The 22,557-nt window shown below is 49.0% G+C and overlaps 1 protein-coding gene and 1 pseudogene across 1 annotated transcript; one reads left to right on the top strand and one right to left on the bottom strand.

Moving 5' to 3' along the window:
• The first annotated feature begins 1,996 nt into the window (after nt 1–1,996).
• On the top strand, nt 1,997–20,782 carry ELP6 (elongator acetyltransferase complex subunit 6). Its single transcript, XM_010374748.2, has 7 exons — nt 1,997–2,221; nt 4,529–4,607; nt 5,514–5,584; nt 11,001–11,119; nt 13,288–13,489; nt 17,102–17,248; nt 20,221–20,782. Exons 1-7 carry the CDS (start codon nt 2,168–2,170, stop codon nt 20,347–20,349), a joined length of 801 nt encoding a protein of 266 aa, XP_010373050.1. The 5' UTR covers nt 1,997–2,167; the 3' UTR covers nt 20,350–20,782.
• LOC115898150 lies at nt 15,289–17,085 on the bottom strand (annotated as a pseudogene).
• Nucleotides 20,783–22,557: the final 1,775 nt, after the last annotated feature.

Here is a 22,557-nt window from a genome sequence, read left to right as displayed (position 1 = left end):
GACCTAGCTGTGAGGGTTAGGCCAATTTTTTTTTCTATTTCTCACATTTCAATAAACATGAAACATCTCATTCTTGGCTGAAGGATCTACGTCCCTTTGACACAGAGCAGCAGCCTCGATTTCCATCCCAGGTGCAGAGCTTCAGCTAATGATTACATTCTACATCTATCTTTTTTTTTTTTTTTTTTTTTTTTTTTTTTTTTTTTTTTTTTTTTTTTTTTGAGACGGAGTCTTGCACTGTCACCCAGGCTGGAGTGCGGTGGCCGGATCTCAGCTCACTGCAAGCTCCGCCTCCCGGGTTCACGCCATTCTCCTGCCTCAGCCTCCCGAGTAGCTGGGACTACAGGCGCCCGCCACCTCGCCCGGCTAGTTTTTTTGTATTTTTAGTAGAGACGGGGTTTCACCGTGTTAGCCAGGATGGTCTCTATCTTAACAACTTGCAGTTTCCAGACAAACGACCCTGGGTCCCCTTTGCAGTCCACCCCAGAGTAGGACTCCTCCACACACAGCTGTGCTGTGCTTTGAGCATATCAAACACCGCCTCACTTAAATTTCACCTGAATCCGATTCTTTCCCAAATCATATAACAATTCTCTTTTATTTTAGTGACTGTCAATAAACTTGACTTTGGTTGAACTACAGGTTTGTCCACTGAACTGAGGCTGATTGGGCTAGAACAAAACTATATACGGTATAATAGATACAAACCTTATGAAAAAAAAAAAGCAAGGAAAAAGAAGTGTTCGGAAAGGGACAGTTGTGATTTAAGTAAGGTGCTCAGGGAAGGCCTCACGAATAAAGTGACATCTGAACAAAGACCTGAAGGAAGTGGGGAATTTTAAAATCAGCTGAGTATCTGGAAAAAGGGGCATTCCAGGAAGAGGGAAGAGTTAGTGCAAAGGCTCTGAGGACAGGCATACAGGGAGTGTTGCAACTACGCTTTTTTTTTTTTTTTTTTTTTTTTTTTTTGACGAAGTCTCGCACTGCTGCCCAGGCTACAGTGCAATGGCGCGATCTCCGCTGACTGCAACCTCCGCCTCCCGGGTTCAAGCGATTCTACTGGCTCAGCCTCCTGAGTGGCTGGAATTACAGGCTCCCCCCACCACGCCCGGCTAATTTTTTGTATTTTTAATAGAGAAGGGCTGCTATGTTCACTATGTTGGCCAGGCTGGTCTGCGAACTCTTGACCTCTTGATCCCTCCGTCTTGGCCTCCCAAAGTGCTGGGATTACAGGCGTGAGCCACCGCGCCCGGCCGCAACCACCCTTTCTCAGTGAGACCCACCCTGACAACCTCTTTAATTCTGAAACCTACCTTGCCCCCATTGCTACTCCCCAATCCCGCTTTGCTTTCCTCCACATAACTTTTCAAGATATAATTCCGTGTCGGCAGGGCGTGGTGGCTCATGCCTGTAATCCCAGCACTTTGGGAGGCCGAGGCGGGTGGATTATGAGGTCGGGAGATCCAGACTATCCTGGCTAACACGGTGAAACCCCGTCTCCACTAAAAATACAAAATATTAGCCGGGCATGGTGCCGGGCGCCTGTAGTACCAGCTACTCCGGAGGCTGAAGCAGGAGAATGGCGTGAACCCGGGAGGCGGAGCTTGCAGTGAGCCGAGATCGCGCCACTGCACTTCAGCCTGGGCGACAGAGCAAGACTCCGTCTCAATAAAAAAAATAATAATAATTAAAAAATAATAATTTCCTGTCCTTTGTTTTCGTTTACCGATGAGCCCAAGCTCCCAGGAGTGTGGGGCACACAGAGGGCGCTTGACAGCCACTCTGTCAAGTGGAGGAAAGGAGGCCCGGGGTTGGGCAGAGAGCGAGGCCAAGGGAAGAATACTCGGTTGCGTGGAGCTTTGGGGGCCACTGGGAGGGCTCGGGCGCCAGGCCGATCTGCGCGGAATGAGCCGCCACAGGTCGCTGGCAGTCCTACAGAGAAGCCCATCGTTTCCAACTACCTGGGACTCGAAGCACGTCTATGCGCTTGCGCAGCGGCCCCATCGAGGCACCCGCGTCATTGGCTGTGGCTAGCTCGCAAAAGTGGCGTTGCGCATGCGCGCTTCTTTGCGTGAGGTGGGCTGTTGGGTGCGTTTAGCTCTCCAGCCTCCATCGCCTTTGCAGCACCCCGGGTTCTCCTCCAGAGTGTTAGTCCCAGGAGCTCGGAATGTTCGTGGAACTTAATAACTTGCTTAACACCACCCCCGACAGGGCGGAGCAGGTAAGAGATCCCGCGGCCCGGAAGGGGGCGGGACCTGGCAGGGCGGCAGAATACCGCATCCGGGAGGCGGTGCGTACGACCCCAGGGAATGGCGCGACGACCCGGCACGGGGCACCTGGGAGTTGTAGTCCGCAGAGGGTCGACCCGGGGATTGAGCTGTAGACTTGGACCCGCCGAAGGTGGGCTTCTGGGCCATCTCGTATATTGTCAAAGGCCGTACGTGCCCTTAAAAGTCTCTGGGAAGCGACCGGGCACGGTGGCTCACGCCTGTAATCCCAGCAGTTTAGGAGGCCGAGGCGGATGGATCATCTTAGGTCAGGAGTTCGAGACCAGTCTGGCCAACATGCTGAAACTCTGTCTCTAGGAAAAATACAAAAATTAGCCGGGCGTGGTGCTGCATGCCTGTAATCCCAGCTACTCGGGAGGCTGAGACAGGAGAATAGCTTGAACCCGGGAGGCGGAGGTTGCAGTGACCTGAGATCTCGCCACCGCACTCCAGCCTGGGCGACAGAGCGGGACTCCGTCTCAAAAAAAAAAAAAAGTCCCTGGGAAGCATGGCCGACAGTAGGGTTGGGTTATATTCACGGACGTAAACTGGGGCGCCCTGTGCATGTTCACTGGAGTGGGGGTCCCAGGCGCTCAGAGGAGACTGGGGAATAGGCCTGAGAGGAGGGGGGAGTTCGTATCGCCGCCGTCTTCATTGGCGAGCTTCCTAACCGCCCCCTAGCCCCGGAGCAATCGGCACATTGTATTGAACGCTGCTGTTCTTACTCTTCCTCTTTGTGGTCTCTAATAGAAGTGTTAGAAGCTGGACGTAGCAAACATTGGCTTGGACCAAGTCAGTCTTTGGCACCCCAGGCTGGCATGTTCTCTTCACACTCTGGGGCACCTTGAAACCTTTCACATTTTAGCGTAGGAGTAACCTCTTTCAGGAGCGTATCTTCTGGCTTATTCTTTTTTTTTTTTTTTCTGATGGAGTCTCGCTCCGTCGCCCAGGCTGGAGTGCACTGGCGCTAGCTATCTCAGCTCCCTGCAACCTCACCTCCTGGGTTCAACTGATTCTCCTTATTCAGCCTCCCAAGTAGCTGGGATTACAGGCGTGCGCTACTACACCCAGCTAATTACTTGGCTTTTTTTTTTTTTTTTTTTTTTTTTGCTTTTTTTGTTAGAGACGGGGTTTCACCATGTTGGCCAGGCCGGTCTCGAACTCCTGACCTCAGGTGATCCGCCTGCCTCTGCCTCCCAAAGTGCTGAGATTACAGGCGTGAGCCACCACGCTTGGCCTGATTTATTCATAATCTTTGTCTTCCTAATGAAATGGTAAACTCCTTTTCAATGGCAACCGGGATACTATGTGTCTAAAGCCTTTTTATGACCCCATAGTGCCAAAATGTAGCTTTCAGTAGATCCTTGTGGATTTTAGTTGCCAGGCAGTTCTTGTCCAGATGACTGTGATTACCTTGCCAGTTACCACTGGTACTTCCAAAGTCAGCCTAGGGCCAGATGAGAGAATGGAGTATTCAAGTGGGCACCAGGAAATGACAGCACCAGGGGTAAGCTGAAGGTCTGACGGTGTGATATTTCATATTTTATAAGTGAAAAAACCTGAATCCCAGAGAAGTTAGGCATTTGTGGAAGGTCACACAGCAAGGAGGTGGAATGCATGATGTCACTTGATCCAGACCTTCCCTGTCACTGACAGAAATAGAGGTGAGTGGAGCGGGACAGCCAGGCTCTGCAGAGACCACCCTTAGAGGTCTTTCTAGAGCTCTCCATGATCAAGCCTCTGAAGCAGGGCCATTGGGTGAACTTTGTTATCAGACATCTCTATCAACAATTGCTTCTTCCTCCCTTCTCCCTCACCCTACAGAATAGAATTGGCATCAGAATATAAAGTAGTTGGTGGGGAGGCCTTTTGAAGGCCTCTTCCAGTCCTAGCAGTCTGATTTGCATTGGAGTCTCATGGTAAAAGCATCCTTTGTTCGGGATCCAATTCTTCCTAAGACTGGTTCCTGAATTACTAACATGAGAAGTGAGGAAGATAAATTATTTTATTCTCTGTTTGCTTTGAGGAGGTGGAGTCTGAGATATGCCTGCCTAAGTAACAATAAGTGATAACTTTAATCTTGGATTTTCCATAATTTTGATTTATTTTCATCTTTTCAGGGTACCTTAGCATATATATCATTAAAAAAATAAACTCTTCAGGTGTAGAAATTTAGGTATGGACACAATTGACTAGATTTCTACACTAAGCTGACCTCTTTCCAGGGATTCTAACCTTTTTGTGTTCCTTGTAACTTTTAGGGGAAACTGACTCTACTCTGTGATGCCAAGACAGATGGAAGTTTCCTTGTACACCACTTTCTCTCCTTCTACCTCAAAGGTATGGGACTCATTGATGCTGTAGAAAAGAAACCCAAGATGGGTGCAGAAATAATAAAAACCAAAACTATTTAAGGAAGCAATAACAGCATTTACAAGCCAAGCCTTGGTGTTGGGATACCTAGGGTGGCTATTTTATGAGGATAACAGATCACTGGGCCATCTCATTCCCTCCCCAGCCCTGCCAAAGAGTGGTGTGTGCTCACTGTTTCTGTGTCCTACCTTCCGCTTCTCCACCCACTGTGTGGACATTGCCTCACTGAGGTCTTATGTGGCCTCCTGATTTTGTTGCTCTTTGGTCTTTGTGTATCTTGAGGTCTCTGGGCACTGGACCCCATTGACACTTTGTCCTGGCAGTAGATGCTTCCTAAAGAAAATGGCTGCTGCATGGCTGGGCGTAATGGCTCATATCTATAATCCCAGCATTCGGGAGACCCAGGCGGGAGGATGATCTCGAACTGTGGCCAGCAGTTCGAGACCAGCCTGGGCAATATAGGGAGACCCTGTCTCTACAAAAAAATGCAAAAATTAGCTGGGCACACCTATAGTTCTAGCTACTCAGGAGGCTGAGGTGGGCGGATCACTTGAGGCCAGAGAAATTGAGGCTGCAGTGAGCCATGATTGTGCCACTCTAGCCTGGCCAACAGAGCGAGCTCAAATAATAATAATAAGAAGAAGAAGAATAAGTACCTAGTACTACATCTAACAGAAATATATCTTAGAATCAGCAAAATAAGATACAACTGTTAAGAAAAAAAGTACATCTTAGAATCAAATTGCGTATGTCGGGTTGCAAAGCCTCTGGGTCTCTAGATTTGCCTCAGTGCTTTTGTTTCCAGAGGTATGAAATCAGTGAGACTGGTTGTAACCAGAGGATTTATTTAAAATCATTTGTTTTGTTTTCTAGCTAATTGTAAAGTCTGCTTTGTGGCACTCTTCCAGTCCTTCAGCCACTACAATATCGTGGGACAGAAGCTGGTAAATATTTTGGAATTCCATGGTGAGGTCCCTGAGTGAGTGTGTGTGTCACACACAGTCTAAAGCTTGGCTTTCCTATTTGCATTGTACAGAACTTAGCAAAAGAGGGACTATGCCGGGTGCGGTGGCTCAAGCCTGTAATCCCAGCACTTTGGGAGGCCGAGACGGGCGGATCACGAGGTCAGGAGATCGAGATCCTGGCTAACACAGTGAAACCCCGTCTCTACTAAAAAATGCGAAAAAACTAGCTGGGTGAGGTGGTGGGCGCCTGTAGTCCCAGCTACTGGGGAGGCTGAGGCAGGAGAATGGCGTGAACCCGGGAGGTGGAGCTTGCAGTGAGCTGAGATCCGGCCAGTGCGCTCCAGCCTGGGTGACACAGCGAGACTCCGTCTCAAAAAAAAAGAGGGACTAAAGAAATATTGAGCCGGGCACGGTGGCTCACGCCTGTAATCCCAGCACTTTGGGAGGCCAAGGTGGGCGGATCATGAGGTCAAGAAATGGAGACCATTCTGGCCAACATGGTGAAACCCCGTCTCTACTAAAAATACAAAAATTAGCTGGGCATGGTGGTGCGTACACGTAGTCCCAGCTTCTCGGGAGGCTGAGGCAGGAAAATCGCTTGTACCCGGGAGCCAGAGGTTGCAGTGAGCTGAGATCGCACTCTAGCCTGGCGACAGAGCAAGACTCTGTCTCAAAAAAAAAAAAAAAAAAAAAAAGAAAAAGAAAGAAATCTTGGGATCCTGAACCATTTATTTGAAGGGCTGAGGTAGCATCTCAGCATGTTTCATTGAGACTTTGTAGAACCAGACCTGCTGTTTGTAGATGTTAATTAATCAAACTCTTCTCTACTCATTCTGGACCAGTTAAGGTTTTCTCCTTCTCCGTATGAGTTTTGATTTTCGTCCTCCTTGGTTGGAGATCACACTTTGGTCTGCTGCTAAATTGGATGCCTCCCACTGTCTTTCCCTAAGTCTAGTGCTTCAGACCCCAATGTGGGGAGAGGGACTTTCGTTTCCTGCCCCTCACCACATCATACACAGGCGGGCAAGAATAAGATGGCCAAGAGGCTGATGAACTTCCTGACCTATCCTGGGCCATTACCTGTGACTAGGTGGACCTCACTGCCTGAGAATGGAAGCTGAAGGGCTGTTTTTTGGTTTGCTTTTGGACAGGCCAGGCTTAGAGAGGGAGAGAACTGGGCTACTCTTCAGCAGTGATCTTAAAATGCCAGTCTTGGGCTGGGCACGGTGGCTCATGCCTGTAATCGCAGCACTTTGGGAGGCCGAGGTGGGCAGATCACCTGAGGTCAGGAGTTTGAGACTAGCCTGGCCAACATAGCAAAACCCCATCTCTACTAAAAATACAGAAATTAGCTGGGCGGTTGGCGTGCGCCTGTAGAGTGACACACCTTTTCAATAAAAAGAGGAAAAAAACATATCTCCCAGAGATGCAATTCCCCCACCACCACCACCCCCGCAAGATATAAGCAAATCAAGTCCAGAAATGTATAAGAAGAACTATACATCACACTTGGGTTTATTACAGTTTTGCAAAGCTGGTTCAACATTTGAAAATCAGCTATTGTAATCCACCATCTCAATAGGCTAAAGAAACAAATTCATATGATGACATCACTTAATGTAGAAAAAGCATTTGACAAAACCCAAGACCTAGTCACTATAAAAATTCTTGGCTGCCAGGGGTGGTGGCTCATGCCTTTAATCCTAACACTTTGGGATCATCTCACTCATGGGGCGTCCATTCTACTCATTTATTTCTCAGAGGATCCAGACATGGTGGCTCATGCCTATAATCCCAGCTACTTGGGAGGCTGAGGCATGAGAAGCACTTGAACCTGGGAGGTGGAAATTGCAGTGAGCCAAGATTGCACCACTGCACTCCAGCCTTGGCAAAAGAGCAAGACTCCATCTCAATACATACATACATACATACATGAATACATACATACATACAAACAAATAAAAAAAAATAAAATCCAGTCTTACTATTGGACCAAGTCACTGCCTCTTTCTCTGTTGGGCGGAAGCAAATTAGGAGGTGAGAGAATGGTAGTAGGTTCTTTCTTTCCCATCCTTTGCAGAGAAGGGAGAACTTCCTGTGTTAGACATCAGGGCAGGAGCCCAGGGAGAACAGTCAGGATGTAAAGAAAACATGTTGCATTCCAGGGCTCTGTAGCATGGCTTTATGGCCACTGGATCTGTTTCAGGATGAGACAGCTGTGTGTTCGCATGTCTAAACTGGCTACTTTTTCTTTGACCTTTGAATGATAGTCAGCACAGCAGGAATGGCATCCACAGTACTTGGCATTTGAAGTGCTGGAGCGTGAGTTTCTATACTCATGGCATATTGTTGCACTTACATAAATAGACTGGTAGTGAGCAAGAGCAAGGGTGATACGATCAGGAGTCTTTTTCTCTGTCAGCTGCAGCTATCAGAACAAATGGTGTTAGACGTTGGAAGACCCTGGGCATTTTGTGTGTGAATGAGCAGTTGAGACCTGATGTAGGGGCATGGAAAGTCTAAAGAATTACATGTTGCCTCTTTCTTTCTTGCCTTTTTTTTTTTTTTTTTTTTTAGAGAATGGGTCTCCTTATGTTGCCCAGACTGGTCTTTTTTTTTTTTTTTTGAGACAGAGTCTCGCTCTGTCAGCCAGGCTGGAGTGTAGTGGCCGGATCTCAGCTCACTGCAAGCTCCACCTCCCGGGTTCACGCCATTTTCCTGTCTCAGCCTCCTGAGTAGCTGGGACTACAGGCGCCCGCCACCTCGCCCGGCTAGTTTTTTGTATTTTTTAGTAGAGACGGGGTTTCACCGTGTTAGCCAGGATGGTCTCGATCTCCTGACCTCCAGATCCGCCCGTCTCGGCCTCCCAAAGTACTGGGATTACAGGCTTGAGCCACCACGCCCGGCCCAGACTGGTCTTAAACTCCTAAGCTCAAGGGATCCTCCTGCCTCAGCCTCCCAAAGTGCTGGGATTGCAGGTGTGAGCCACCACACCGAGCTCCATGTGACCTATTTCTACACAGGTAGAGCAGTGGGTTGCACATTTAGAATGCATCACTATCCCTCGGTGTTTGTTGAGCTGTACATCCTGAGCTCTGCCTTTGTTCTGGAATTAGACCCAGGGGTCTGCTTTTGGTTTTTTTGAGACAGAGTTTCACTCTTGTTGCCCAGGCTGGAGTGCAATGGCATGATCTCGGCTCGCCATAACCTCTGCTTCCCAGGTTCAAGTGATTCTCTTGCCTCAGTTTCCCAAGTAGCTGGGATTACAGTCATGTGCTACCATACCTGGCTAATTTTGAATTTTCATAGAGACAGGATTTTACCATGTTGTCCAGGCTGGTCTCGAACTCCTGACCTCAGGTGATCCACCTGCCTCGGCCTCCCAAAGTGTTGGGATTACAGGCGTGAACTACCATGCCTGGCCAGGAATCTACATTTTTTTTTTTTTTTTTTTTGAGACGGAGTCTCGCTCTGTCGCCCAGGCTGGAGTGCAGTGGCCAGATCTCAGCTCACTGCAAGCTCCGCCTCCTGGGTTCACGCCATTCTCCTGCCTCAGCCTCCCGAGTAGCTGGGACTACAGGTGCCTGCCAGGTCGCCCGGCTAGTTTTTTGTATTTTTAGTAGAGACGGGGTTTCACCATGTTAGCCAGGATGGTCTTGATCTCCTGACCTCGTGATCCGCCCGTCTCGGCCTCCCAAAGTGCTGGGATTACAGGCTTGAGCCACCGCGCCCGGCAGGAATCTACATTTTAATCAGGCATCTTAAAGGGTTTCTTAATTGGATGGTAGTTCATGAACCATATTTAAGAAGTCCTTGAGGCCTGGCACAGTGGCTCACACTTGTAATCCCAGCACTTTTGGAGGCTGAGGCAGGTGGATCACTTGAGGCCAGGAGTTTAAGACCAGCCTGGTCAGTATGGCAAAACCCTATTTCTACTAAAAATAAAAAAATTAGGCTGGGTGCGGTGGCTCATGCCTATAATCCCAGCACTTTGGGAGGCCAAGGCGGGTGGATCACCTGAGTTTGGCAATTCGGGACCAGCCTGACCAACATGGAGAAACCCCGTCTCTACTAAAAATACAAAAGTCAGCTGGGTGTGGTTGCACATACTTGTAATCCCAGCTGCTCAGGAGACTGAGGCAGGAGAATCGCTTGAACCCAAGAGGCAGAGGTTGCAGTGAGCCAAGATCGCACCATTGCACTCCAGCCTGGGTAACAAGAGTGAAACTCCATCTCAAAAAATAAATGAATAAATACATAAATAAATAAAAATTAGCCAGGTATGGTGGCACACACCTGTAATCCCAGCTACTCAGGAGGTTGAGGCACAAGAATCACTTGAACCTGGGAGGCAGACGTTGCAGTGAGCCGAGATTGCATTACTGCACTCCAGCCTAGGCAGTAGAGAGAGACTCTGTCTCAAAAAAGAAAAAAAAAAAAGAAAAGAAAGTTCTTGAGCTTCAAGTCAGTGACAAGTAAAAAAAGAAAAGAAAAGAAAAAAAAGTCCTGGTCCGAGCACGGATGGGCATACTAAATTTCTGCATCCCATTTTTTATGGTTTTTTTTTTTTTTTTTTTTTTTTGTGAGACGGAGTTTCACTCTTGTCACCCAGGCTGGAGTGCAATGGTGCGATCTCGGCTCACTGCAACCTCCACCTCCCAGTTCAAGTAATCCTCCTGTCTTAGTCTCCTGAGTAGCTGGGATTGCAGGCGCCTGCCACCACACCTGGCTAATTTTTGTATTTTTAGTAGAGATGGGGTTTCACCATGTTGGCCAGACTAGTGTCGAACTCCTGACCTCAGGTGATCTGCCCCTTGTTCTCCCAAAATGCTGGGATTATTGGCATGAGACACCATGCCCAGCCTAGGTTTTTGTTTTTTGTGTCTTTTTGAGACAGAGTTTCGCTCTGTTGCACATGGTGGAGTGCTCACTGCGCAAGGCTCACTACAGCCTTGACCTGCTGGGCGCATGTGATCCTCCTACCTCAGCCTCCTGAGTTGCTGAGACTGCAGGTGCAAACTACCACACTTGGGTAATTTTTAAAATTTTTTTTTGTAGAGACAAGATCTTGCCATGTTGCCCAGGCTGGTCTCAAACTCCTGGGCTCAAACGATCCACCTGCCTCAGCCTCCCAAGTAGCTGGGACTCCAGGCATGTACCACCATGCCTGGCTAGTTTTCCTTTTAATGTGACAATTAAATGGAAATACACATCTGAAAACAGATGGGGGATTGTGGGTTGGGAGCACCCAGGGGAATGAAGAGAGGCCTGTACATTGGGTGGTCAGATACACTTCTACCACGTTTGGAAGGTGTCTTGTGCCCTCTTGCAAGCTGGCATCTAGTCTGATGCATTCCCCTACAAGGCACAGTAACTCACTCTTTGTCATGTTCAGGGTGTCAACCTGACTGTGGCGCGGGAGCGTGGGCAGCTTGTGTTCCTCGAGGGACTCAAGTCCGCAGTGGACGTCTTCTTCCAGACTCAAGAGGAGCCACATCCCCTGCAGTTTCTCAGGTCAGTCAGCCTGCAGCCCAGTCCGGAAGCACACACGTGGCAGGTGGGCCCAGACAGGGTTCCTGATTGCTGTGTGATTCCTTCTTATTGTGCAGGAGGATGGAACTGGCTTCAGGAGTCAGATACTTCATCTGGTGTTGCAGCATTATCAAATGCTGGCTCTTATCATGGGGCTGAGGGTGGACATTTGTCCCAAAAGCTACAGAGAGGATCATTTGCTGGAAGGATGGCAGAACAATATGCTTTGCTGTGTTTTCCAGCCCTGGCTTAGAGCCCTAGTATACACCTGAGCTCTGCAATAGCGGAAACTCTGCAACGACAAACTATGGGCTATGGGTCAGCTGCCTGTTTTTGTAAATAAATTTGTTTTGTTTGTTTTGTTTCATATTTTTTAAATTGTCTTTTTTAATATTCTTTTTTTAAAATTTATTTTTTGTAAATAAAATTTTACTGGAATACAGCCACATTCATTTGTTTGCATGTTGTCCCTGGCTGTCTTTGCATTACAGCAACAAATAGAGTTGAGTAGTCGGGACAGAGACCATATGACCTGCAAGTCTAAAATATTTACTCTTCAGACATTTAAGAAAAAGTTTTTCCCCTGGTTTGGTATTCAGCGTCGCAGGCCTGAGATTGGTTTTCCTGCTTTTCCTCCTTTCTGAACATTGGCCACAAACATAGCTCTGTGAAGACTCCCTGCTTGGCTGCTGTTCTTCCTCCACTACAAAGCGGTCCACACATTAACTTCCCCCAACCACCTTATCTCTCAGACACACACACCCTTATGTGGTGGCTGTGAGGCCATGTTTCCTGACCCTGTGTGTGACCTCATATATACCCCTTAACATCTCTGACTTGGGGTTTCCTCATTTGAAGGCAGGGGCTGGTTACACCTCATCCCAAGATATGGGGAGATGTCCTCATTGTTAGTGAAAATAACGCAATGCCAGGGGCTCATCCCTGGAGCATAAGGCAGTAGGCCAGTTGCCCTGGGCCCTGTGCTCTGTTCCTCCACTCATTGCTGAGAAATGATGGCCGGGGGTAGTCGCTAGAGAAGACAGAGATAGTCAATCTGGCTTATGTCAGAAACAGGTCAAATTTGTTACGTACACAAAAGCCCTTAGGCCACTGCCACTGACCATCAGGGCATCTGAGTTGCTGTTTAACTTCTTATTTCATTATTTTTTTGGAGACGGTCTTGCTCTGTTGTCCAGGCTGGAGTGCAGTGGTACACACACGGCTCACTGCAAACTCGACCTCCTGGGCTCAAGCACTCCTCTCATCTCAGCCTCCAAGTAGCTGGGACTACAGGGGTGTACCACTATGCCTGGTTAATTAAAAAAAAATTTTTTTTTTAGAGATATGGTCCCACTCTGTTGCCTAGGCTGTTCTTGAACTCCTGGGCTCAAATGATTCTCCCCCACTGGCCCCCCAAAGTGCTGGGATTATAGGTGCGAGCTACTGTGCTTGGCCTGTTTAACTTTTTCCAGCTGTGTATGACCTCCTGGGAAGGCTTCTGCCTGCCCAATCCAGTTGATCTTCCAGATGCCTTAAGCTCTTGGGTTGAGAGGCTGTATGGTGTCTCTCTTTTTTCTTTTTTTTTTTGAGACAGAGTCTCGTTCTGTTGCCGAGGTTGGAGTGCAGTGGGATGATCTCAGTCTTGGCTCACTGCAACTTCGCCTCCCAGGTTCAAGCAGTTCTCCTGCCTCAGCCTCCCGAGTGGCTGAGATTACAGGTGTGCGCCACCACACCTGGCTAATTTTTGTATTTTTAGTAGAGACAGGGTTTCACCATTGTTGGCCAGGCTGATCTTGAACTCCTCACCTCGAGTGATCCGCCTGCCTCAGCCTCACAAAGTGCTGGGATTACAGGTGTGAACCACCGCGCCCGGCTATGTATGGTGTCTCTTAAGGGCCCTAGGAGCTGTTGATTTTTGTGTCCCCCAGTTTCTAACACAGTGCTTTATACCTAGCAGGCCTCAGGAAATATTTGAATTATTCCTGTACACGTGCATGCCTTTTCTTTCTAACCAGACCATGAACTCTTTGTTGCCAAGAATTGTGATAAAGTTCTTTGTCCCCCTTAGCCCTCTCCTGTGGTGCTACTTGGTTCTTGATAAACATCTGTAGAGAGAGTGAAGTCTGGTAACTTTTGTCCTGTCTCTTCAGGGAGGCTAATGCTGGGAACTTGAAACCGTTGTTTGAGTTTGTACGAGAGGCCCTGAAGCCAGTAGACAGTGGAGAGGCTCGGTGGACATACCCGGTGCTGCTGGTGGACGACCTCAGTGTGCTTCTGAGCCTGGGCATGGGGGCGGTGGCTGTGCTAGACTTCATTCACTACTGCAGAGCCACTGTGTGCTGGGAACTAAAGGTACTCATGGAACTGCCTTCTGTGCGCCTACCTGTGACCTCCAAGAACTCAGACAGGTCCAGACCTCGCTTGCTGTGATCTTTTTATTTGCTTGGGGTTTTGGCTTTACTCTGGTAGCGCCAGAAAGCTTTTGCTCCAGCCACCCTGCTTTCCCTTACCTGCCGTTGCTGAAAAGTAAAGCCCCCCAAAATAAAGCGATGATCAACATTGCGTTCAGTGGGGCTGGTCATGTGTGGCACTGCTGCAGTCCCAGGTCTGCCAGATATAGCCTGTGTCCTGGGGCAAGTTATTATCATCCCTGTGTATTTTATAGATCAGCTAAGATAATGAGTATGAGCCACTTTAAAAATTGTAAAGGGCAATACAAGTAAAGGATATACAATGTTACCTTGATTACCAAGTTATGAGAGACAAACAGGGATTTCTGCTGTAATAGAGGTTTTAGAGTTTTTGTTTTTGTTTTCTTTTGGTTAGTCAAGTGAAGCAGTGGAAGCAGAGAAGGAACAAAGAAATCTGTAACTGGTTGTGATCAGTTAGGTGTAAATACTACTGTACTTAATAGCCATAATAGAGTTTTTAACAGTAACAATAGGCCAGTCAGTAAAATAGGAATGGCTGTGGTGCCTACCTCACAGGTACCTGACTACAAGAGTGAAGTGAGATGAAGCTTGTAACATGTCAGCACGGTGTCTGGCCCACAGTAGCACTTGTCAGTGTGTAAAGGTGTAGCTGGCAGGAACGTGTGGACGGTGGCATGGTGCGGTCAGACTGAGCGTACAGAGCGATGGGAGAGATAAGCTAACTGAGTTAGCCAGGTGTGTGGGTATCCAGCAGTGTGTGTTGAACACCTGTGTGCAAAGTCCTGCCTGGAAGCTCTGTTCAGGGAACTTCTGAGGCCATCCTGGCTATAGCTACAGAGCCAGGAACCAGGGTAATGCAGAAAGAATGGGAGGAGGAGGAACTGTTAGGGGTGTGGAAGGCACAGTCAGGATTAGGGGTTGAGAGTAAGTAGCCAAAGCCACCTTCTGCAGTCCAGCTGGGTCTGTGACCTGCTACCACCCTCTTTTTGTAAGAATACTTCTTTTAGTTGAAAAAGTAAAACTTGGGCATTGTTTTAAAAAGAAAAAGAAGGAAGAAAAGTGCTCTTGCCTCTCTCCCTCCCTCCAACGTGCATCCTTCTTTTTTTTTTTTTTTTTTTTTGAGATGGAGTGTTGCTCTGTCTCCCGGGCTGGAGTGCAGTGGTGAGATCTTGGCTCACTGCAAGCTCCGCCTCCCAGGTTCATGCATTCTCCTGCCTTAGGCTTCCGAGTAGCTGGGACTACAGGTGCCCGCCACCGCACCCAGCTAATTTTTTTTTTGTATTTTTAGTAGAGACGGGGTTTCGCCGTGGTCTCTATCTTCTGACCTCATGATCCGCCTGCCTCGGCCTCTCAAAGTGCTGGGATTACAGGTGTGAGCCACCACGACCAGCTCAACGTGCATCCTTCTAGCCAGTCTGTACAATTATGCACATATTTGGTTTTTTTCTATATTTTTACTTTTTATAGAGACTTGGTTTCACTATGTTGCCCAGGCTGATCTTGAACTCCTGGGCTCAGGTGATTCTCCTGCCTTGGCTCCCAAAGTATATGCACATATTTGTCTCCCTGCATTTTTCTTCACATTACTGGTAACCTGCCATCCACACTGTTCGCTACTTCTTTTTTTTCATTTAGTAATACACAGTGTATTTTGTTGTCCATTGCCCAAAAATAACACATGGATCTGCTTCATTCTTTTCCTTTGTTTCTAGCCTTGATTTATAATTTAATGGCTGTGTAGGTGTCCGTCCCTCGTTTCTGCTGCTCACAGGCCCACTGCTCTGCGATGAGGGTTTTCTGCTCAAAAGCATGGGTGTGCGAGAGCCTCCAGCTAGGCACAAGTTTACCTGCCAGTGTGTCTGAAGCAGCAGCTTCCCCTCGAACCTGGCCGACACCACCAGGACTCAGAAGCTGCAGGCACAACGGTTGAGGGTCATGTCCTCCACCTTCACATGCTCTGCCTCCAGGTCCCACTGCAGTTTCTCCCGGAGTTATTCTGCACTGAGTTCCGTGGCAGCAGTCCAGCAGTCCGTGTCCTGCAGCCCAGCAGGGACAGAACCCCAGCTCAGACCCTGGCCTGGCCACGCTGCTTTTCACCCCTCCAGGAGCCATTTATTCTCTTTCTTTTTTAAACTAGTCTTTTCTTTTTTTTGAGATGGAGTTTCACTCTTGTTGCCCAGGCTAGAGTGCAGTGGTGCAACCTCAGTGACCTTGGCTCATGCAACCTCCACCTCCCAGGTTCAAGCGATTCTCCTGCCTCAGCCTCCCAAGTAGCTGGGATTACAGGTGCCCACCATCACACCCGGCTAATTTTTTTTTTTTTTTTGAGATGGAGTCTTGCTCTTTTGCCCAGGCTGGAGTGCAGTGGTATGATCTCGGCTCACTGCAACCTCTGCCTCCCGGGTTCAAGCAATTCTCCTGCCTCAGTCTCCCGAGTAGCTACAGGCACACACCACCATGCTCGGCTAAATTTTGTGTTTTTTTTAGTAGAGACAGGGTTTCACCATGTTGGCCAAGCTGGTTTTGAACTCCTGACCTTGTGATCTGCCCGCCTCAGCCTCCAAAGTGCTGAGATTACAGGCGTGAGCCACCATGCCTGGTCGGCTAATTTTAAAAATATTTTTAGTAGAGACAGGGTTTCACCATGTTGGCCAGGCTGGTCTTGAACTCCTGACCTCAGGTGATCCACCCACCTCGGCCTCTCAAAGAGCTGGGATTACAGGTGTGAGCCACCACGCCCGGCCTTTTATTACTATTCTTTACAAATAGAGACAGGGTCTCACTATGTTGCCCAGGCTGGTATTGAACTCCCTGGCTCAATGATCTTCCTGCCTTGGCCTCCCAAAGTGTTGGGATTACAGGAGTGCACCAGTGTGCCCGGCCAGCTTTATTCTTTTTAACAACTGGACAGTATTCCTTTGAAGGACTTATTATTCAAGCTGTCACTTTTTGGCAGGGTTGACCAAAAAGTCATTTCGGCTCGGCTAACTCCTACTTGCCCTCTGAGATTCAGCTCACATGTGCTTATCACCTGACCTGCTTCTCCAGGTTAGAGCAGATGCCTCTTCGTTGTGCTCCCCATATACCTCATGCTTCCCTCTCCCTTGGTCTTATCATCCTGTATTGTCAGCATCTATCTGCTCCTGGGCCCATATCTCTCACTTGTTATTCCTACTGTGGGATCTGGTACACTGTAAGTATTCAGGAACTGTAGACTGAATGAATGGGTGCCTGGCAGGATGGTGACACTTTTAATAACATTCAGGAATTCAGGAGAGTGAGCTAATTTTGAAGACTGTTGGTTTAGATGAAGTGAGCTGAAAATATGGGTTGGCTCATTATGGGTGAGATTGTCCAGTAGATGACTGGACTCAGGGTCTGGGAGCACAGGTAGGGGCTGGCTGTAGCAGCAGCAGGGAGGGTGATCTGTGAGAGGATGTGCAGGGGAGTGGAGGCAATGAGAGGCTGGCACTCCCTGACTCTGGGTGTCCCTTCTGGTAAGGAGCAGGCTTCCATCTTGTATCTGATGCAGGGAAACATGGTGATCCTTGTGCACGACAGTGGAGATGTGGAGGATGAGGAGAATGACATCTTGCTGAATGGCGTCAGTCACCAGAGCCACCTGATCCTGCGGGCTGAGGGCCTGGCCACTGGCTTCTGCAGGGATGTGCATGGGCAGGTATGCAGGGGCCTACTGGGCAATGGGCTGCTTGCCCGTGTACCTATGATTCTTGACTGCATAGGGGAGGGTCAGGCCTGAGGGACTGTCTGGTTGGGACATGACTTCAGGTGGAAGGGAAACACTGGAAATTGTGAGACTTCAGGTAATAGACCTGCTCCAGATGGCACTTAGCCTCATGGACCAACACACATATTCCACGGGGATCCCATTTGTGACCAAAGCGGAGCATTTTTTTTTTTTTTTTTTTTTTTGAGATGGAGTCTCGCTCTGTCGCCCAGGCTGGAGTGCAGTGGCCGGATCTCAGCTCACTGCAAGCTCCACCTCCCGGGTTTACGCCATTCTCCTGCCTCAGCCTCCTGAGTAGCTGGGACTACAGGCGCCCGTCACCTCGCCCGGCTAGTTTTTTGTATTTTTTAGTAGAGACGGGGTTTCACCGTGTTAGCCAGGATGGTCTCGATCTCCTGACCTCGTGATCCGCCCGTCTCGGCCTCCCAAAGTGCTGGGATTACAGGCTTGAGCCACCGCGCCCGGCCGGAGCACTCTTAAAGAGGAGACAGCTGTCAAGAGTGGAATGCAGGGGCATGCCATCAAATAACAGCAAAATTTATCTGCAGTACTGCAGCAGGCGTCTCTTCAGGTCAACACTGTTCCTTTTTTTCTTTTTTCTTTTTCTTTTTTTTTTGAGACAGTCTCGCTCTGTCGCCCAGGCTGGAGTGCAGTGGCCAGATCTCAGCTCACTGCAAGCTCCGCCTCCCGGGTTTACGCCATTCTCCTGCCTCAGCCTCCTGAGTAGCTGGGACTACAGGCGCCCGCCATCTCGCCCAGCTAGTTTTTTGTATTTTTTTTTTTATTAGAGACGGGGTTTCACCGTATTAGCCAGGATGGTCTCGATCTCCTGACCTCGTGATCCGCCCATCTCGGCCTCCCAAAGTGCTGGGATTACAGGTTTGAGCCACCGCGCCCAGCCTGTTCCTTTTTTTTTTAGACAGAGTCTTGCTCTGTCACCTAGGCTGGAGTGCAGTGGCGTGATCTTGGCTCACTGCAATCTCTGCCTCCTGGGTTCAAGCAGTTCTCTGCCTCAGCCTTCCAAGCACCTGGGATTACAGGCAATCCACTGCCATGCCTGGCTAATTTTTTTTATATTTTTAGTAGAGATGGGGGTTTCATCTTGTTAGCCAGGCTGGTCTTGAACTCCTGACCTTGTGATCCACCCCTCTTTGCCTCCCAAAGTGTTGGGATTACAGGAGTGAGCTACCGTGCCCAGCCTGTTCCTTTTAAAATAACAACTCGGGGCCATGCATAGTGGCTAACGCCTGTAATCCCAACACTTTGGGAGGCCAAGGCAGGCCAGTCTCTTGAGGTCAGGAGTTCGAGAACAGCCTGGCCAACATGGTGAAACTCCATCTCTAATAGAAATAGAAAAATTAGCCAGGCATGGTGGTGCGGGCCTGTAGTCCCAGCTACTCAGGAGACTGAGGCAGGAGAATCGCTTGAACCCAGGAGGCGGAGGTTGCAGTGAGCCAAGATCGCACTACTGCACTCCATCCTGGGCGACAGAAACTCTGTCTCAAAAAAAGAAAAAAGAGAAACGACTTGGGGAGGCCATACCCATGGACCAGGGTTGCTGCCCCAACTGCTGCCTCTTACCAGAACAATTGGAGTACTTGGGCAGAAACAGAGTCCTTCTTTGGGAGGGAAGCTGGATTCTACCCCTCTAAATGGGCTGCCGTGTGGCTCTATGCCTTCTCAAACTTCTCTTCTGGAACCACTCCCAAGCCTCCACTACAGCTTCCTGGTTAACTTCATGTTGAGCACTCCTGACCCAGTAAGAGTGGCTAGGAGTCTTGGCCCAGAGTCCTTCAGAGTCAAGGCTGGTAGGTCACACAGAGGACCAAGCCCAGCAGTGCTATGTCTGTAGTGCTGCAGCAGGGCCTGAGGAGAAGGTGCTGCTGGGCAGCTGTGGCCTGTCTTCAGCCAGACCCCCAGAGCATTGTAGTCAGTGGAAACACCATCAAAACAGGTATCTAGCCTTCCTGGGCCTCTGTATTGAATGTACAAATTCTAATGGGATTTTCAAAATTAGTGTAGCCCACAAGTATAAAACCATGCTTAGAAAAAAGAACAAAGGGACTGGGCGCGGTGGCTCGTGCCTGTAATCCCAGCACTTTGGGAGGCCGAGGTGGGTGGATCACCTGAGGTCAGAGTTCCAGACCAGCCTGGCCAACATAGTGAAACCCAGCCTCTACTAAAAATACAAAAATTAGCTGGGCATGGTGATACGCACCTGTAATCCAGCTACTTGGGAGGCTAAGGCAGGAGAATCGCTTGAACCCAGGAGGCGGATGTTGCAATGAGTCAAGATTGCGTTGGCCGGGCGCGGTGGCTCAAGCCTGTAATCCCAGCGATTTGGGAGGCCGAGATGCGCGGATCATGAGGTCAGGAGATCGAGACCATCCTGGCTAACACGGTGAAACCCCGTCTCTACTAAATATACAAAAAAAAAACTAGCCGGGCGAGGTGGCGGGCACCTGTAGTCCCAGCTACTCGGGAGACTGAGGCAGGAGAATGGCGTGAACCCGGGAGGCGGAGCTTGCGGTGAGCCGAGATCGCGCCACTCATTCCAGCCTGGGCAACAGAGTGAGACTCTGCTTAAAAAAATAAAATAAAATAATATAAAAATACTTTAAGGGTCTTCCTTTGAAAGACTTTTTCCTTCCTTCTCCTTTTTGTTTCTCTTTCACATTTTTTGTATTGAGCCAATATGACTACTGTAATGGAGGGGAACCCTTTATTTGTAGTTAGCTGGTGATAGGCTTTATTTTACAAGTTGGCCCCATTACCAGATGGCACGTCTGACTGTCATCTCATAGAAGCCTCAGCTGAAGGTCACAGAGAAGCTAGGGTGGGGTTCCCAGTGGAGCAGCTTCCTGGGGTGGTTGCTCCTCTTTCATTCTTCTCTGTCTCCGTAGCTGAGAATCCTGTGGAGGAGACCATCGCAGCCCACAGCCCAGCGGGATCAGAGCCTCACTTACCAGTATAAGATACAGGACAAAAGCGTGTCCTTTTTTGCCAAAGGAATGTCTCCTGCTGTTCTGTGACCTGATTTGGGAGCAGCTGAAGCTACATAGGACTGTTTTTGGACGTGGAAGATAGAGCAACCTTGCAGGAATGGGTCTTTCTCCTCTGTAGTAGTATTTCAGGCTGGACCTGGTGACTCCACTGTGACCAAGGAGGGTTGAGTGCTGCAGTGATGGCATGCCTTGGCTGTCCTGGGCCCTGTTCAGAAAACACGACAAGGGACCACGATCCTGCCTCTGCTGAGAGAGAGGCTGGATGCTAGACCCAAGTGAAAGGGGTCCTTCGGAGCCTTTGTTTAAATATGCCTTAGTCCAGCTGCCCATTTTTGGTTGACGTGCTTTTCAGAGCCAGAGAGGGTATAAATGTGCCAGCCAGGAGATGGCACCAGATGGCAGGTGTGCAAGGTGACAACTAGGATAATCATGGCTAGAATAAAGTAAGTTTCCACACTGGGGCTTCCTGTGGGTTGTCTTGTTCAGTTTCCATCCTGGAAAGGTACTTCCCCTTTGCCTATGAGTCCAGCGAGGAAACACACCTAGAGAGGTTTGGAAGCACACAGGCTGCACAGCAGGCTGTAAGTAACTGCGCCTCACTCCAAAGTCCACACTTGCTGACTGATAGTCATGCAACCCAGAGGCCGGCTCCCCACCCAAAGGTGGGGACTTTTCGCTTCTCCAGTTTCTGTGGTGCCTTGCCTTTATGCCAACAAATCCTAGCCATTAAGGGCCTGGCACCAGGGCCTTAGCCACATGAGACCCTGTGTAGGCGCAGGTGTGTATGGCCTTGGTGAGAGGGGTGAGGGATGTTCTTGCTGCCAGACAGATCGGGCCTTGGTGAGGAGCTGGTGCCTCCCTCACCTGTGAAGACTGCAGGAAGTGAGCTCTTGCCCCCGCATCCTGTAGGTGACAACTAGTCCCACTCAGCCCCTCAGTTGAGGTCACCTCAGAGTAGACACTAGGTGTATTCTAGTAAAATGGGTGTTTTTTTGGTATGTAAATTATACTACAATGAATTTTATCTTAAAGAAAATGAAAAAATAATACTATTTTTGCTATATACTGAGGAACTTACATAGCTGTTATTTTCTTTTCTGTTTTTTTTTTTTTTTTTTTTTTTGAGACAGAGTCTTGCTCTGTCGCCCAGGCAGGAGTGCAGTGGTACGATCTCGGCTCACTGCAAGCTCCGCCTCCCGGTTTCACGCCATTCTCCCGCTCAGCTTCCCGAGTAGGGGCTGGGACTACGGGCACCCGCCACCACGCCCGGCTAATTTTTTGTATTTTTTGTAGAGACGGGGTTTCACCGTGTTAGCCAGGATGGTCTCGATCTTCTGACCTTGTGATCCACCCGCCTCAGCCTCCCAAAGTGCTGGGATTACAGGTGTGAGCCACTGCGCCCGGCCGAAAATTGACATTTCTTTAATCACTAGTACATGATTTTCTCTCTATTTTTCCATGTGTACAGAATCTGTTCCTTATCCTTGCTTACTTATCAATTAAAACCTGATGTTGGTCGGGCATGGTGGCTTGTGCCTGCAATCCCAGCACTTTGGGAGGCTGAGGCAGGCAGATCACTTGAGTCCAGGATTTTGTTTTTATTTATTTATTTATTTATTTTGAGACAGAGTCTTGCCCTGTCGCCCAGGCTGGAGTTCAGTGGCGCAATCTTGTCTCACTGCAACCTCCACCTTCTGGGTTCAAGCGATTCTCCTGCTTCAGCCTCCCAAGTAGCTGGGACTATAGGCGCATACCACCACGCCCGGCTAATTTTTTGTATTTTTAGTAGAGACGGGGTTTCACTGTGTTAGCCAGGATGGTCTCGATCTCCTGACCTTGTGATCCACCCGCCTCGGCCTCCCAAAGTGCTGGATTACAGGCATGAGCCACTGCACTTGGCCAGAAGACCTGTTTCATAAAACGGGTTATAAAGATAAAAACAATCCTAAAGGCTGGCAATGGTAGCTCATACCTGTAACCTCAGTGCTTTGGGTTGCTGAGATGGGAGGATCACTTGAGGCCAGGAGTTTGAGGCCAGGCTGGGCAAAATAGCAAGACCCTGTCTTCAACAACAACAACAAAAAGCTGGGCATGGTGGTGTGGTCCCAGCTGCTCAGAAGGCTATGGTGGGAGGACTGTTTGAGCTCAGGAGTTCAAGGCTGCAGTGGGCTATGATCGAGCCACTGCACTCAAGGCTGGATGACAGAGCGTAACACTGTCTCAAAAAAAAAAACC

The sequence above is a fragment of the Rhinopithecus roxellana genome, chromosome 1 (assembly GCF_007565055.1).
Source record: "Rhinopithecus roxellana isolate Shanxi Qingling chromosome 1, ASM756505v1, whole genome shotgun sequence".
NCBI lineage: Eukaryota > Metazoa > Chordata > Mammalia > Primates > Cercopithecidae > Rhinopithecus > Rhinopithecus roxellana.
This window is presented reverse-complemented; position numbering and strand designations above follow the sequence as displayed.

Bases quoted from the DNA above. Each gene is read 5' to 3' on its own strand.
- ELP6 (XM_010374748.2), top strand. From the start codon at position 2,168: ATGTTCGTGGAACTTAATAACTTGCTTAACACCACCCCCGACAGGGCG. The intron at 5,585-11,000 runs GTAAATATTTTG...TGTCATGTTCAG, and splicing joins ATATCGTGGGACAGAAGCTG to GGTGTCAACCTGACTGTGGC. The intron at 13,490-17,101 runs GTACTCATGGAA...TATCTGATGCAG, and splicing joins CTGTGTGCTGGGAACTAAAG to GGAAACATGGTGATCCTTGT.